General features: G+C 37.1%; 1 protein-coding gene across 4 annotated transcripts in view; it reads left to right on the forward strand.

Moving 5' to 3' along the window:
• The window catches only part of DOCK4 (dedicator of cytokinesis 4), a 222853-nt gene that overhangs the window by 156076 nt on the left and 49846 nt on the right, over nucleotides 1–16931 (forward strand). For all 4 annotated transcript variants that reach the window (XM_038154588.1, XM_038154590.1, XM_038154589.1 and 1 more), the window contains exons 24-27: nucleotides 581–708; nucleotides 2895–3029; nucleotides 7023–7121; nucleotides 13268–13362. In XM_038154588.1, coding sequence (XP_038010516.1) covers nucleotides 581–708; nucleotides 2895–3029; nucleotides 7023–7121; nucleotides 13268–13362 — 457 coding nt within the window. The remainder of the gene's footprint in view (nucleotides 1–580; nucleotides 709–2894; nucleotides 3030–7022; nucleotides 7122–13267; nucleotides 13363–16931) is intronic.

The following is a 16931-nucleotide window of genomic DNA, read 5'->3' on the forward strand; positions in this document are numbered from 1 at the left end:
TTTAGAAAATGAAAGCGTGGAAAGGCAAATTATTTTATGTAGAAATCAATAGTCTAAGTTGCTCATACTGAGTAGGACTGAGGGATCTGAAAAAGTAAAAATCCTGAAAGATATCTGAAAATGCTGCTGCTGGCCTGTAAAGTAGAACTTTTTTGTACAATAACATAAGTTCCTGTCAGACCTTTGGCATATAAGTGGATGCTGTCACATGGCAGGAACACTAGAGCATAATTTCTCATTGTTATGAATACAGACATTACCGTTCTACTTTCTTTTTATTAATTGTGGATGACAGTTCAAGAAATACTTAAACTTTCTTTTATATGTAGCATATTCCACACAGTGGTGGTTTTATTCATCCATGGTATAACATAGTGACTTTCATCATGTTCCTTACTCTCCAAACATTTGCCCATGATTGTGGAATAAAAGCTTCTGCTTATCAAAAATTTTTGTTAAAGCTAGCAAAAGCTTCTGTTTATCAGAAATGGTTTTGGACTGAAGACATATTTTATAGATGTATTAAAATTAAATTACTCTACGAGAAGCTCCTACTCATTAAATTTTTCATTTTTTCCAGATTCTCGATGCATTCTTCTTCCAGTAGTTTTACATCATCTCCACATGCATTTACAAGAGCAGAAGGACCTTATAATGTGTGCCCGTATCCTCAGCAACATATTTTGCCTCATCAAGAAGAACAGCTCAGTGAGTAAACACCATGTCACATCCACTTGAACTTCTTTATATAGCTCAGTGACATTCAATGACACAAGCTGGACCTTGCCCAAGAGCATTTTAAGGAGTTCTCTGTGTAATGAATCTGTATAAACATGCCATTTTGATTTTTACATGACCCTTTTCTTTCCATGCATGACAATTTTAATTGCATCACATTGTGTTCTGACAAGCTTTTGCACTTCTTGAGCATTCTGTTGGAAAGAAAGAAATCACTACTTTCTTTTAGGGGCATTTTTTATTGTGGGCTGTGTATTCTTAGGGAACAAAGGGCTGATCTAGATCAAGAGATTGATATGAGTATTGCAGAGGGGATTGCACTTGGTTGCTAGTTGATAAACTTTGTGGCCAGTTTCTTATGTTTGTGAATTAATGTGTGAAAGCTGCATATGAGAGCTCTCTTAGACAGGTGTATTGCAAATGGGAAGATGATGATAGGTTCTGACAGACAACAGGATATAATTGAATTAAAACCAAGCCTTGCCTGCAATTAGTGCAATACATGCAGGTCAAGGCCAGCATACGTTACCTTGTAATGCATTAGTGAGAACTCCTTTATGTCCTTCATTTCATACCACTTTCAGCAATTAAAGTTGCTCAGTCAGTGATTTGATATGGATGTGGCTTGCACCTTTGGCACTGCAACAACGTATTCCTTCCAGCTGCTCCTGGATAAGTACAAAATCTCATCACAAGACAATGTGATAGATACTAAAGCAGAGCTGTGGTTTTGGCCTGGGAGAAAGCTTTACATATCTGGTCTGAATTTCAGGAGATCTTCCATGTGGAGTCACCAAGCCAGAGATGTACACAATTACAAGTGGATATCTACATAAAACTCTCCCAAATGTTCAGGATATGCAGAATACTATTTTTAGTATTCTTTGAGTAATTGAGACTATTAACAACTTGGTGACTTTGGCATGTTTTTCCTGGTACCTCAGTACAGAATTTCAGTCCTTCCATTATAACTAAGATGATTTGGAGATTGAGGGAACGAGTGAATTTGAAGTAAGGCAGCTTTAAAAATTAAGGCTGTTACTCATTCCAGAAGTAGTTTGTAGTAGTAAAGAGAAGGATCCTTGTGGTAGATGCAGTTCCTAAATACACTGTGTACTGTCTGTTTTCATAGAAGCCAGTTTAACATTCTTTGAGGCTAGATAAAGCGAGAGAGAGAACATGGCTTAACACTAGATTCAACTGAAGTCCAAAAAGGAATTTTGAGTTTTTTTACAAATCATATGCTTTAGGGTGTCTAGGAAGTAAAATGAAACAAAAGAAAAAACCCAAATCACTCCTCAATGTCAGCAAAGTTCATCTATTTGTTTGTCAGTTGAGCTTTAGCTTGGTCGGGTGCATTTGATTATCAAGTGTTTCTTTCTGTGAAGAAGGGCCATGTGAAACAATGGATAAAATTGCTCAGATTAAGATGGTGGTTTCTGCTGCAGTGGAGACTTACAGCAGTCTTGAAGCAAGGAAAACATATTTCCATCTGAATTAAAAAGGAGAAGTAACTACAACTTGACTTTATGCGGTGTTTTCATGCTGGTAACTGAGGTAGTCACGGTCTGTTTTGGCAGTGAGCACTTTGATTCCTTTGTTTTGATGCTGTGTACAAGCAGTTGTGGGCTCACATAAATGACTAATTTGTTTGTGCTGCTCAGCTGCTGGGAAGCAGTGTAGCTGGGCCTTGCTGATGAAGCATGTCCTGAAGGTTGAGCACCATCTGCTTATTTCTGGTGATAGTTTCAAAGTGTAAAACAGGATTTTGCTTTTTAGATTTTAAACCTTTCTTGGCAATTTCCCCAGAAGATATATGAGTGTTACCTATAAAAATCTTGCCTGAGAAGTTTTTGTATATTATTTACTGCTTTCTTCTAAACATCAAGTGAAAATAGAGCTATGGTAATTTGATGAACATTTACATATTCAAAGTCATCCCTGTAACTGTCCTCTGTGATGTAATTAATGGAAAACTGTTAGGAAAAAAATGAATAGAATTAAACAATATCTGAATTAGATAATAGTTCTTGTTTCTTTAATGTAGCATTCATAGTGAAAGTGTAATTGTTTTCTAAAACTGCATCAGAGGAATTATACTTGCAGTCAGTCATATTTCTGCTTTGAAATCTTTAATATTTTATTTATTATTTAAGGAAAAATCAGTCCTGGAAGAAATTGATGTGATTGTGAACAGTCTGCTAGATATTCTATTGAGGACCATACTAGAGATCACCAGCCGACCACAGCCATCAGGCTCTGCCATGCGCCTCCAGTTCCAGGACGTGACTGTAAGTTTCTTGCAGTGAAAGAGCTCACAATTGTCACTGATTGGACTACTAGACTTGTGAATATATTGTCTTTGTATTGTAATTCACAGTGTTAGATTTTGTGTATAAAAACAGGATGAGGAGGACAATGAAAACCTTTCATGCGTTCCACTAATTTTTAGTGGAAATAGTAATTTTTTTTCATTAAGTTTATTTATAGACTGGGACCAAAAAACCCAAAACAAAGCAAAAAAAAACCAAGCCAAAAATTTCATTTCTTTTGAGACTTTCAGGTTAGTAATGATTTCAATATATTCCTTTTGTTTGCAATATAATAGCTTTCTGAAACTCTCCTTCAGTTTGAATTCCTGAAAATGGAAGAGTATCAATCAATAATAGTTCCTAAATAACATATTTTTTCATGATGAAACAACTCTAAAGATGCCTGCAGAATCTGTGATAACTTGTACTAATCTAAATTTATTACTTGAGAGGCATTTTGTTGTCCTCTGGGCTGAGCATCTGAGCTTTGTTTTTGTCACATGAAGCTGAGCATGCAGGATAGATTTAGAAGATTAGCAAATGATGTTTTGGTGAACCTGCTGTAACAACTCATGGAAATTAGAAAGTTGAAATACAGGCATTTACAGAAAAGTCTGTGATGAGCGTTGATCAAATAAAATGAAGTGTTATTTTGCTTTGTTTGCAGAAAGGTTTTCACTTTGCTTTTTAAGAGCAAATTGGTTCTAATATAGCTGGGGATGTTACCTCAAGAAGATGTGACGGGTTAGCATTTAGTGCAGAAAATGTACTATGCTGAGTGATTTACCATCTCATTATACATTTATTAATTAATTGCTCAGTGTTTACACTGTAATAGTCTTTGTTAATGAATAGAGGGTTGCTTTTCAAACGAGAATTTCCTTTGAGATCAAACATTTCAAGAACATTTAATAGCTGCAGAAAAAAAACGTGTTGCCATGGGGTTTTTTTTTGCTTGTTTTCATTTTTACTTTAGCCCCATGAAGAACAAACTGTATATGGAGTATTTTATGGAGCTGACCAAGCTCTGTAATAAGATAACATTATTCTTAATCACTGTGGTTCAACAGCAATATGCATCTAAGAGTTTGGGAGTTTTTTTTCTTTAAATTACAAAATTGCAAATGTATGCCGTGTGGCATATCAGGCCACCACAAGAAAATCTAAGCAAAAGAAAGGGTGGTAGTGTTAGACTGTTACTGTAGCAAAGCTCTGATTTTATTGGCTTGTTATGAGATATCCCCTTGCTTGCAGATGAAGTTTTCATTAAACGCCATGACAGCCTAATTCTTTTACACCATCATAAAATTAGACTCTGAAAGTGCTTTCAAGTTGCAGAGTTTTCTTTTATGCATCAGAAAAGCCATGTTATTGTCACTGCAAGATCTCAAAGAATACTTAATGTGGAAGTGACTCACAGCACAGCATAAGGCAATTATATACATTTATGTAGAAATACCATGCAGTATGGGCTTCTGGCAGCACACGCAGCCAGATTCTTGGAACTATTTGTAGAGCACGTATGATAAAGTACTCGATGTGGGTACAGCAGTAGAGTCTGTTCCGGTGTGTTGCCATTATTTCAAACTGCATGTGTCATAAAATATTCTTTGTGAGACGTGCCATGGGAGCGCACTTAATAAAATTCTCTCATAGTTTTGAATGAGACATAGTCTTCCTTGTGGAAGTAGTCCCAAACCCATCTGAGTGTGGTCTCCTAGGCCCATGTGTCCCTGTTTTTATTCACCAAGAAACAGCATCAAATCAGGCAGCACTGGGCTTTGTGCTGCTGTGACTCCACCATTTCTGTCAAGCAGCTTTGCTAGCTGGATACCATTTATTTTTCAGTCAGCAGCCTTGTTCAATGGTAACCTGCAAGATGGGTGTGGCGCTTTAAACTGAGCATGAAGCAGACGCAGCTTCAGGGTGGCAGTGTTATGGATATGGCACTGGCAAATGTGGCATTTAATGCAATGGTGAAAGTGAAATTTCTGCTTTGGTCTGTCACTGAATTAGACCTTTGGACTTCCTTCAGAAAAATTGCATTTGCATATAAAGAATTGGCAGAAAGCAGTCCAATTAAAGTGAACTTTAATTGATTTTAGATCTTGAAAGTTCAGTCCGTCAGAACCTAAATGAGCTGCAATTTAATTGAAAGCTCCATGGTTTTTAATAATTGTTCTCCTGAAATAAGACATAAAAAATTACTTAAGGAATCTACCTAAGTGATTTTAGTATACTGCTTGGCTTGACTTTTGACATTGAAATTGGACCCAGAGTGTTTTTTAGCAAGGTTGTTATGTGTGTGGAATTTGCTTTTGTGCATGATTTGAAAGTTAATCTGTGGCCAACACTGTCAGAAATCCTACAACGTATATTTTTATGTTGAGTTCAACAAATGAGGCTGAATGTGCACTGCTATTTTAAAAACCAGCCTGTATAGCTACCTACATTCAAATTAAAAGCTCAGATTTAGAAGTCAGTTAACAATTAGCTTAAGTTGATACTTTTATAACACTAACCTGTCTGTCAACTATAATAGTACAGCTCTCTATAATAGGTTGTGATTTTTAATATACTACTATATAAGTTGAAACAAATGTGGGAACATAGAAGAAAGGTGACTAAAAAGGACTGCTTAAAATGCCTAGGCAGGGAAGGAATTTTGTAGCTGAAGCTAGCAATTGGATATACAGATTTTTACAAGACAGCAGCTGTAACCTTTATGTTTATGCCCAGAGCATGAATGTTAAGAGATTTTGTAGCCTTAGGATATTGTTTTGAGATTGTGATTCTATGTTTCTATGAATGCTATGTTTGCTGTAAAACAAGGGGAAGTAAGAAATTTTGAATCATTACTTCAGTGTAGAAATATCACCATGTTGCCAGTGAAAGTCATCACCTCACACATGATCAAGTGTACCAGGTATAATCACTAATGAATTAGGCCTTCCAATGTAAAATCTAGAACAGCCATTAGTGTGAAAACTTACTGCTTCTTTTTAATCTTCTTTTCTATTTTTAATGAAAGATGGAGGAAAATCTTCCCAAAATTTCACTTGGTAAATTAATGAAAGACAGAATTTTAAAGTACTGTTATCACCTGTCTGTTCTCTCAGTCTCATTCTCCATTCCTGGTAGAGCAAAAATATATTTCCCATTTTTTAGCAAGCTTGTGAAGTTTCAGAATTGTTCTTTCTTAGCATTAGGATGTAAACCAAACCTTTGACTCTTCCCTGTCCTCATCAATTCTGCAGTCAGACCTGACTGATACCACTCAGTGTTTCTTCTCAGTCCAAAACTGAATAAGCAGAGGAAAGGGTGAATGGAAGAACCTGTTCCTTCCTATAATATCTTGGTGGTTTGACTGCTCACGGGAGATTCCCAGTGCAGTTCTCTGCTCTTTCAATGAGAAATTCTTCTGTAAGCCCAAAGAAATTTGTGATCAAAACATTTTTGAAGTTTGTTCAGTCCTACAAATGAGTTTTCATTTTGACAAATCTTGGCATTTTGAGATGACAGAATGTTTTTAATGATTCCCAGCTAATTCCGTTCATTTCTTCCCTAAAGGAAAACAATAGCATTCTTCCCAGAATTCTTGCAAAATATGTTTGTTTATATTTGTTTCAAAGCTGAGTTGACTAAAGAGGTTGTAATTTTAGCAATCTAAGTAATTTGTTTAAAAACAAATACAAGGAAAACAAATAACAAATAAAAATTTTACTGGTTTAGCCCTGCTGGAACTAATTAAGATAGATTTTTCTAAGCAAATAAACTCCATTTAGGGAAAAATATTTCCTTAAATGGGAAGGAAGTGCAATAAATGTATTTTCACAAAATGTGGAGTTGAAGCCTAATTGTAGATTAATTTCCTTTGCATTTATTAATTATTTTCAAGTGCTCATAATATAAGAGTTTAAGCTCAAGTGCAGAAAACATCATAATATTTCTTCTCTTGGCTTATCTGAACAGGGGGAATTTGTCTCCTGTTTACTGTCACTGTTGCGACAAATGACTGATAGACATTATCAACAGCTTCTTGAGAGCTTCAACACAAAGGAAGATCTGAGGGTGAGTAACAGAATTGTGTGTCCACTTGCTTAGGCCTTTTTATTTCTCTTTTTGATTTATCTCCCTTTAAGATGTCCCTGTGCTTTGATGAATCACTTCAGTATTTAAATGCAATGTGTTTTACAGATTAGCTAACTATTGCACAGCTTTTCTTGGGAGCTTGAGTCCATTCCCACAGCAGGGCAAGGCTGTTACTGCTTCTACAATGACAGCAGAGAGAGTATGGATAGAGGGAACTATAAATTTTCTTTAAAGCCATGAACTTAGCCACTAAACCTCTTTTAAAGATTGTGTCTGTCTAAGGTTACACTGCTCTTGTTAGATTCTTTCAGGCAATTGGGGGATTTTATGTTTGGCTTATTATACTTGCTTATTTTTTTCATTCATTAAATTATGTATGGCAACAGCAAGCATGCAGCTTGAGAAATACATAATCAACTAACTCTTCCTTTTTCTTAGCTGTGCAGCATGTCCATTGGCAGGAGGATGTGTCAGACTTCCAATGTCTGTCTGCTCATTTCCATCATAGAAAACAGTAACTGTGGAGGTCTCTTAAGGCAACTTCTTCCAGTTTCATGAATTGAGTTACTGGGTTTGTGGAGACAAAACATTTTTAATTCCATTATGGATGAGGGGCAGGATTAAAAATTTTTTTCTTCAAGTTAAGATTTCCTGCATAAACATATACACTAAGATTTCTACTATACTGAACCCTGGAAAGTAATATAGTACCAAATTTGATCCACACAATCTTGACTAATCATTTATCTCATTATTCAGCCAGTTATCATTTCCGAATGTGATAATATATTTTAGGCATTACTCCTTAATTACCATTCAATATACTTAAGTGCTGCCCTGGAAAGGGGAGTCTAGTCATGGTGTAATTTCAGATTTACTTACATTGCTGATAGCTGCTCAGAGCTGAAGAGAGCATGTCATTTGTGAGGGCCTTTGAGTGAGGTGGTCATATAGAGCTTGACAGATAGAAAATGCTTCTAAGAAGTTACCAGAAATCAAGAGCACTACCTAGAAGGTGTATAGGGTGAATTATTTTTATATAAGCAATACAGCATCTGTTTTCACCTAGCATAGTTGCTATCCTTAGGCAATTTTTTAGTAAATATTGTGGAACCCAGGCATTTTTTAGTGGAAATATTTTATCTTTTGTGTGAGTTCAGAACCTCTAGGTATTCCTAGAGGTTTCAGGCTTTATTTCTGTTTGATATATCTGTGAAATACAGTGTTGAGTTTATTCAGACTTTTCTTCCTTTTAGAAAATGAAAAATCTGTGGAATTAATGCTTGAATGGTGTTTATTTGACACATTTAAATTCCCCCCACGCACATACCCTACTATTACGCAGAGATATGGAAAGCAGCTGTAGCTGGTGCCATCAGCTGTCACAACAGAGGCCTTAAGAACTCAAGTCCAGAGTTTGTTATTTCCATTCAGATCTCATTGAATCAGCATCAGCTCAACCAGTGATTCAGTGGCAGTAGTCTGATCACCATCAATGCAGCATTCCTTCTGCTCTGAATCTTAAATAATATATTGTTTTTTCCCCTCACTTGGAAATATCAAATATCACTGAGAGCAAGAGGGAAAGATGAGAGCTAGTGTGTGAGACCACCACTGCTGTTAATCATGAGGTGATTGTGTATGACTAAGCTATCAAAACCATCTTGCTACTTCCCTTTTTACTTTTCTGCTTTGATTGCCACGTGTGGAATTTTCTTTGCTTTGAGATATCTTAGGAAATGATATCAGTATGGATAAATGAAAATCCAAAAGGTGTTAATATCAGTGATAAGACATTTTTTTCCTTGAGATGCTTTAGAAGCTACAATCAGTTGATCTAGTGGCTAGTTGGGATTAAAACTTCAATGAAAACTACCATCAGCCTGCTGTATTTCTGACTACTCATTTTGTCCCTAGTCAGAAGTATAAAGTGAGTTGGGTCTTCCTGAACAAACATTATGAGTTACAATCTGATAGGAGGTTTCTAAGGAAAACTTAATCTTATTTACAAGGGAGTGTAACCTAGGCTTTTGAATTGCTTTGTGCTCTGCTTTTTGGCTTTAGCTGCCTCTGGTTATAATAACCATCTATACTGAATGGTTAGGCACTGGTACCATATGGCATTTCATCTTTCTTCCAGACTAGTTCTCAAGGTGACTATGTCAGTAATTGCATGAATGTATGTTTGCACAGCATTTGTGATACAGTTAATAAAAATAGCCCCACCAAATGACTCATGAAGGTACTTGCAAAGAAGGAAAGAAGGTTTTGCAGTTCTCTCTTTTTTTTTTTAGTAGTGTATACCAAACTTAAAGCAAAGTGGAGACTTTGAAGGAATGACATGTACACATATTTATATGGCGTGCATCTGAGTGATGCCTTAAACGAGTGGTTGCTTATGCAAATATTCTGTTTATTTTGTAAATATATTTATCTTAAGTAATTGACATGGTGTCTGTTTTTTTGAGTTTCTTAAGAGAGGTTTTTTCCACTCAAAGCAGAAGAAAGGGAATACATTTTATATTTGAAACCATGCAAATGAAGTACAAAAGAACTGACAGGGGTTTCATGACTGAGTGGTAGAACCAGGCACTGTACTTCACTCACTTTTTTGAAACCCTGACTTTACCAAGATAGCAATTTTAAATGCTTCCTTTTATCTTTCAATATTATTTTAAAGGTATGCTCTTTTTTCTTACCACAAAATGCTTTCTACTCCTAGTAAATATATTTTACAGTAATGTGTAGAACTGAGGCAACCTTCGAGGCAGATATTTGCTGCTGTGGAAAATCTCAAATATGATTTATGACAAAAGGTAACAGTGGGAGTTAGGAATAGGAAGAGCTCAGTGGGAAAGTGAATGCAAAAACTTATGTTAGCACAATGCAGCTTTGACCAAAGCAAAGTGGCTTTGATCATTATGTTTGGGGTTTTTAATTAATAGATTAAAAGAAGACAAAACAAGTAAGCACCTACCAGAAGGCCTAGTTTTTATTCATTGGCAGTGTACTCTACATAATGTGACAGACTAGAGATTTGATGAAGGAAAAGATAATATTTCATAGGGATGGGTGTAAATCTTACTAGTTCTGTCACCTCTCTCTTCCAGCTCCAGGGCCTGAACAGGGTAAGGTGGGTGCCATACCCCAACACCAAGTGGAGTTTATTCCACTGCTTTTTAATGGCCCCTGGGACACAGGCTGTGAGAGGTCCCTGGGCATGGGCAGTGTCTCTGGTGGAGAAGCTCTGTTCTAGCCACCATTCTTCCCCTGCTCTGCAGGGACATCCACTCACATATGGGACTTGTGAAAGGACGAGTTTTGGGGCAGAGGGGTAGTTCTAAAGCCACTCATTTAGGTGGCCTCTGATGTAGATTAAGAAAGCAGTGAGGCAAAGAAGATCTTGGAAAGGAACTGGCCAAGGGATGAATGAGTTACCCAGGAACTAACAGCTCACTGTGGAACCATCCTCTCTGTTATTAGCATTTGGCACTCTGGATGCTCTACAAAACCTTGATACCATGTAGCCTGGTAATCCTACAGCATGAATCAAAGCAGTGGAACATCATGCAATTAGCTTCAAAGTGGACTGTTGACTTTATAGGTGTCATATATAGGTATAATGCTTTATAGGTGTACCCCAAGAGATCCAATAAAGCCTCAGAGCTGGATGCAGCATTCCAGGTGGGGTCTCACCAGACAGGAGAAGGGGCAAAATCCCCTCCCTTGACCAGCTGGCCACGCTGCTCTTGATGCAGCCCAGGATACAATTGGCTTTCTGGGCTGGGAGGGCACTGTGCCTGCTCATGTGCAGCCTCTCATGCACCCCAAGTCCTTCGTGGCAGGGCTGCTCTGCATCTGTTCCTCCCCCAGCCTGTGGTGATACAGGGGTTGCCCTGACCCAGCTGCAGCACCTTGCCCTTGGTCCTGTTAAAACTCATGGCATTTCCACCAGCTCTCTTCTTGAACTTGTCCAGGTCCCTCTGGATGCCATCCCATCCTTCAGGTGTGAAGTTGTTTAAGTGGTGGGAATTAGTACTAAACCTTATAGTTTAGTACTACTAATAAGATAATATCTAGTATTATCTTACAAATAGGACTATGTGCACTAAGTAGAAATATTAAGAGATGGTATTTAGAGTATGTAAAAGACAAAATACTTCCTTTTTGTCTTTTAAGATAGAAGACATATGAGACATTAGTTCTATCTGTACTTAACCAACCAAATGTTAGCTCACTTATACTGCCGGCAAAAATGTTTTTTAAATGTTAAAATCTGTTACTAAATCTATGTTTTGCAGCTAATATTGCTACATTGATGACACAATTTTCTATTTTTTTCAGTGAAAATTAGAAATAATTAGCCTGGTATTAATGATTCAAAATGTAATGCCAGTGTCTACATTTGCTTTGTTTTAAAGTTGGCTTGGAATAGAAGATGTAGTCTGATTCTAGCCTAGTTACCCAATGAAATGAAGTGCATATGATCTTTCTGACTGTTATTCTATGTTACTTTTGAACAAACTATCTCAAAGGCACTATGTTTCCACCTCACACAGCCCTTGGGTTTTATAGCTTCATACCACTACATGGTTTTATGGTTTCCCAATAACAGCCATTTGACCTCTTCAGTTCAGCAGTCCACTGGTGAGATCCCTAATGGCAGAAGCATGTATTGTGTCTGGACAGGAGATAAAAAGAGAATATTGAAGAATCTGGGATGTTCTTGTGAGGTGATATGCAGCAACGTTCGAGGTATTGCCATACTGTTGGGATTATGGCACAGAGCTGTGGGATTACTCACAGGGGAGGGAGGTAACCTCTGCAAAATAAAAAGGCACTGAAGTATAAGGTGCAAACCTATAGAAAAATGGTCTGGCATAGCTGTGTTGTTTGTAAAGGTAGGTACTTGTTTATCTGTAAAGCTGGTCACCTGCATTCAAACAGTACGCTATCTGCAGGGAGTATTATTTATACTCCTTAATACAGATAATTTTTTGGCATCTTGCTCAGAAAACAGGTTGTCTCTTTTATGTAATCTTCTCTGATGGGTGGGTGTGGGGATCTCATCTGCCTTACCCAGTGCCTGTGTTCGTCCCCCTTTACAGTGATTCTCTAATGAAAGACATCTGTTGTGCAATGCCTGTCATCTACACTTTGATAAATGCACTTGAGAATATATTTTGGTGTTCAAAATTGTTTGTATCTTCATCTCATCTGTGTTTCGGGGTAACTCTCTACAAATGATGTGGGCAGAATGAATACCAAACATTTCAAGGTCAGGTACTGCACTGATTCTGTTGGATGTGTTTATATCACTTGCCTCATGCTCTTCATGTTGTCAACAGCTCGATTTTCATACTAAAAGAATACTGGCAGTACCATAGATAATCAAGATGGTCCCTTGTTGTTAGTTTTATTTGTGAAAATAAAAACTGAAAAAAAAACCATGTGCTGAGAGGAATAGTTTCGTTATTTATTAGTGAGTTACATGACACAGGAGGTGAAAATGCTAAAAGCTTTCAGTCAGTGCTTTCTACAATCAGAGTAGTTCACAGGTGTTGACTGTTTTTTTAGATCCAGCAAATGAAGCAGAAAGGTTAAGTGACCTGCACACAGCCAGCCAGCTGCACTACCCCTTATGGGGCCTGGGCATCTCTACTGGAGTCGCTGGTCTTTGTTAAGTCAATGACAAAATTGTCCTTACACTCTCTCTGCTGCTTTTAGAATGAATCTCGAAAGTGATGAAAACCTGACATGATTAAGGAGATATTCTGAACTCTCTGGTGTTTGTAAAGTGCTTTTTTGATTTGCAAATTGTTCTCAACATTGCATTTGTGGAAGTGTATGGGTGGAAACCAAATGCATCTTTGACATTTCTTTTATGCATTGCTGTCAATCAAATGGCACATTAGATTTTCATCATTTTAAGAAGAAAGGATTAAATCACTATTTGAAAATTTTTGGGAAGTAATAAAAAAAGCATTCAGAGGTTTATGGTGAAAATAAGTGAAATTCTGCTGTTTCTATAATGACTTTTTTTCCTCTCTGATTAAAATATTTTTAAAGCTCACTGCTCTTTTTAAAGCAGCAAAGACATATGACTACTTCTTTTCCTTCCAAAGGATTTCCTGCTGCAGATTTTCACAGTATTTCGGATACTAATACGACCAGAGATGTTTCCAAAAGACTGGACAGTGATGCGTTTGGTTGCAAACAAGTAAGGCATTTTTAATGTTATTAAAAAGTACTGGTAGTATTCACAGATCGTGATAAAAATAAAGTTATATGATGTATGTAATAAAAATTCAATGTATTTTTTGTAATGCTGGCTGCAGTTTTTCTTTCATTAATTTAAGATTTTAAATCTCTGCACTTCTTTTATACCACAAATTTATGATAATCTGTACCACTCTCTGTTCTGAATTTTAGTAAGCACATATAAATGGAAACTCAGAAACACTTTTACAGAATAAAGCTACAAAGCATCAACAGGTTTATTTTCCAAGTTACAAATGACAAGTCTCTAAGGAACTTCTTTTCAAATCTGTTTCTTGAAATTCTGAGTTGGTAAAGATCTGTTTGCTCTCAAGAAGAAATTATCAACTGTAATATTGTTAAAGATGCTTCTGCATGCTTTTTTTGTTTAGTGTTTGTCAGAAGAATCACAAATCAGGAAGTGAGGTACAGCACAAGGCAGCAGTCACGTAAGGCTCTAGGCACTGCTGAGTGAGGCTTTCAGATGAAACTGGCTCATCAGTCATTCTTTCTCTGCTCAAGCCTTATTTTTAAAGAAATAGGTTCCTTAGAAGTAGCATTTCTAAGAAGTTACTAAAACAGGTCTGAAACAATGTATTAAGTTTTATTTCACCTCTATCACCATCTGTCCTTTTTGCAGCCTTAGCTTTAGATCAGATAACCCAGCTGAGCAGTCAGCACAGTTACACAAGCATCAGTGTCAGCAGAGGAGGGGTGTTGTGTTGGGCAGACCTAGGAATCCAGAATGCAGGATTGACTTAAACTTTCATGACACATATTGCAATGCCTGATTGAAATTCAGTTTTAGTCTGCATTGTTCCTGCTAGCTTCAAGGACAATTTAAATTTGTGATGCTGTACATACTACTGGTAGCAATACAATTGGTACAATTAAATTTAAAAACACTTGGGTTTATGATCTGTATTTGTTATGTGTGTGTATGGATATTTAAGCATAATAGTACTTGTTCAAACTTTGTCATGACTTGAAACAATTTTTTGTTGATTTTTATTACCTCAGTGCTGCTAATCTTTTCAAGTTTGAATTCCAGAAAAAAATATTATTTAAAGAATGGATATGATCATTTGTTTCTGTGTATGATAATAAATAAGATGTGGTTGATACCGGCCTGCATTCGGTAATTATGCTTAAGAAATAAACAGTGAAGCACAAGAAAGAAGGAAAAAAAAATAGGAACTTTTATACAAAATAAATCTAAAAATTTTTTATATATTCCAGTAACAGCTGACATGTACAGAACTAAGGTTTAGGAACGACCTTGGCACGTGTTACGTGGCTGGTGATACTCAGATGATACCAAGTTCTGCAAAAGGAACAATTTTCTTCCCCAGTATTTTAGTAACCATCACACATCTCCCTTTATTTATGCATGTCATGTTGTTTCTGACAGTCTAGGAGGTGAGTCTCTGCCCAGTTCTGTCAGGCAAAGAAGACAGGCAGAAGCTGACAATAACTGCTGGTAGAAATTGGCCAAGAGGAGCTCATCAGCCCAGCTAACTGATCCTGATAACACAATTGCATAAGCACTTCTACCCACTATAGCAAGTGGGCTATAAGCACATCTTTACCAATTCAGCTTTCAATAATTGCTTGGCTAGGAGTTTGTTCCTCTGTGGAGGAAGTGCTAGTTTGCTGTTAAACAGGGGGTTGACCAGGTGTACTTAAATGTGTGGTGAAGCCTGAAGCCTCATTATTCCTGGGTTCCTATTCTGTTCCTTTTTGAGGCAGCCGAAAGGAAAATCTGCTTCTGTTCTCTCATCAGCTGCAGGGAAGTAGTTTTTCCAGAGCTGTTTCTGAATGGGAGCTTCTTCCTTTACCTCGTGTCCCTCACTGCAATGGCAGTGACTGCCTTCGTTCAGCTTCCTCAAGGTGTTCAAAAGCACAGGGTAGTAGCTTTGCTAGAATTGTTCCAGCCCAAAATCTTTAAGTGCAAACGAAAGAGCCTAAAGGCAGGATTTGAAATTAGGGCACTGCTTGCCCCACAGAGAGAAGTGAGCTGTTCTTCCTGAGTTTCACTTCATCAGCCAAGCACTTCCAGGGATCTGAGACTCTTCAGAACTGAAGGCAAAACTTCTCGAACTCTCTGCTCTACTCATGTCTAAAAGAAAAAGCCAGAAGGTCTAGCCCATCTTTTTAAGAGGAGAGTTAAGTGATCCAATAACAGTCTGGGTCTTCTCAAACTTCTGCTTCCCAGGAATAAATCAGGTGCTGTATTTCCTGTATCCCATGGTTGCCTTCTGATCTGCCTGGCCTTTCACTTGTGAGACTGTAGCTCACCTGAAGGCAGTGTGTGTGTGATCACATCACCCATCACTGCCATCCCATCAACAGCAGCACTGCTTTCCTCCCTGTCCATAGACTGATATAAGAATTCAAGCTGATATTGATATCTACAGGAAGAGAGACTTAGCCTGTCTGAGCCTAGGGAAGAAATAAACCTTAGCAAGGTTATAATCAAGGAATAATTTCTCCCTTTCCTGAGGGAGAAATTACTTTCTTTCTCTCTTACTTAGGTATGCAGAACTTGAATTACCCAAAATATTTCTAAGTATTAAAATGCCGTGATTCTTACAATATTTACATATGAAAATCTCACTGCCCCCTGGCTCCTAGAGTTGCTTTCCTAGTAGCTTTCTAGTTGCAATGTTTTCAGTAATTATGTAGCATCTGATACTCGGATGCTGTCTGGGAAATTTAAAAAACCCACCAAACTCAGAAGATACTATGAGCTCAAGAAGTCAAATCTGTACCTGTCCAGAAAAGAAGTGTTTCAAGATGACACATGTATGATGTACAGTTCTGAATGTTCTGATGCCCAGTGTGTGAAGGTATTAATGGCTAGCATTATAAACTGCCAATTGACTTCTAATATTTGAGAAATAAAGTAACATTTAAAAAGGCAAACTTAGCACTAAAGCAGAGAAATGGATTTTTTAAATTGTATTTTGTAATGGAAAGAGAACATGCAAAAGCATCCTTAGCTTCTAACAGTTGAGCAAAGAGACAGAAATAACTCTGTTTAAAGCTTCACAATTGTGTAATATCTGAGCTAATCAATATGCATGCAGGAAAGCAAAATAATTACTTATGGTCATTTAATATTTCTAAACGGATGTCACTACTGAGTGACAAATATAGCTTTATGTTTACTATGGTAGTAATTATTTTCTTTCATTCTAGAGGTAGAATTTCTTTCTACATCAACTAGGTAGTATCTAGCTTCTATTTGTAACTGCAGAGGAGCACCACATAATATAGGAAGATGTCTGAATCAGTTGCCTAGTGCCAGAGAGAAATACTACATTTTATAGCAAAAAATGCCTGACCAAAATTGAAGCTTCTGGAGAAGACCTTCACAGTTTCAACTGGAAATCACTGTGTAATGGTCACTGGCTTCAGTTACCTTAATGTTAGGAGAAAAATGACCTGTCTAATACTTTATTTGCTTGGCATCTTTTGAGAGCAGTTAACAGACTCAGCTGAACTTTTCAGGTATGTCACATTATTAAC

Source organism: Motacilla alba, chromosome 1A, assembly GCF_015832195.1.
Source record: "Motacilla alba alba isolate MOTALB_02 chromosome 1A, Motacilla_alba_V1.0_pri, whole genome shotgun sequence".
Classification (NCBI taxonomy): Eukaryota; Metazoa; Chordata; class Aves; order Passeriformes; family Motacillidae; genus Motacilla; species Motacilla alba.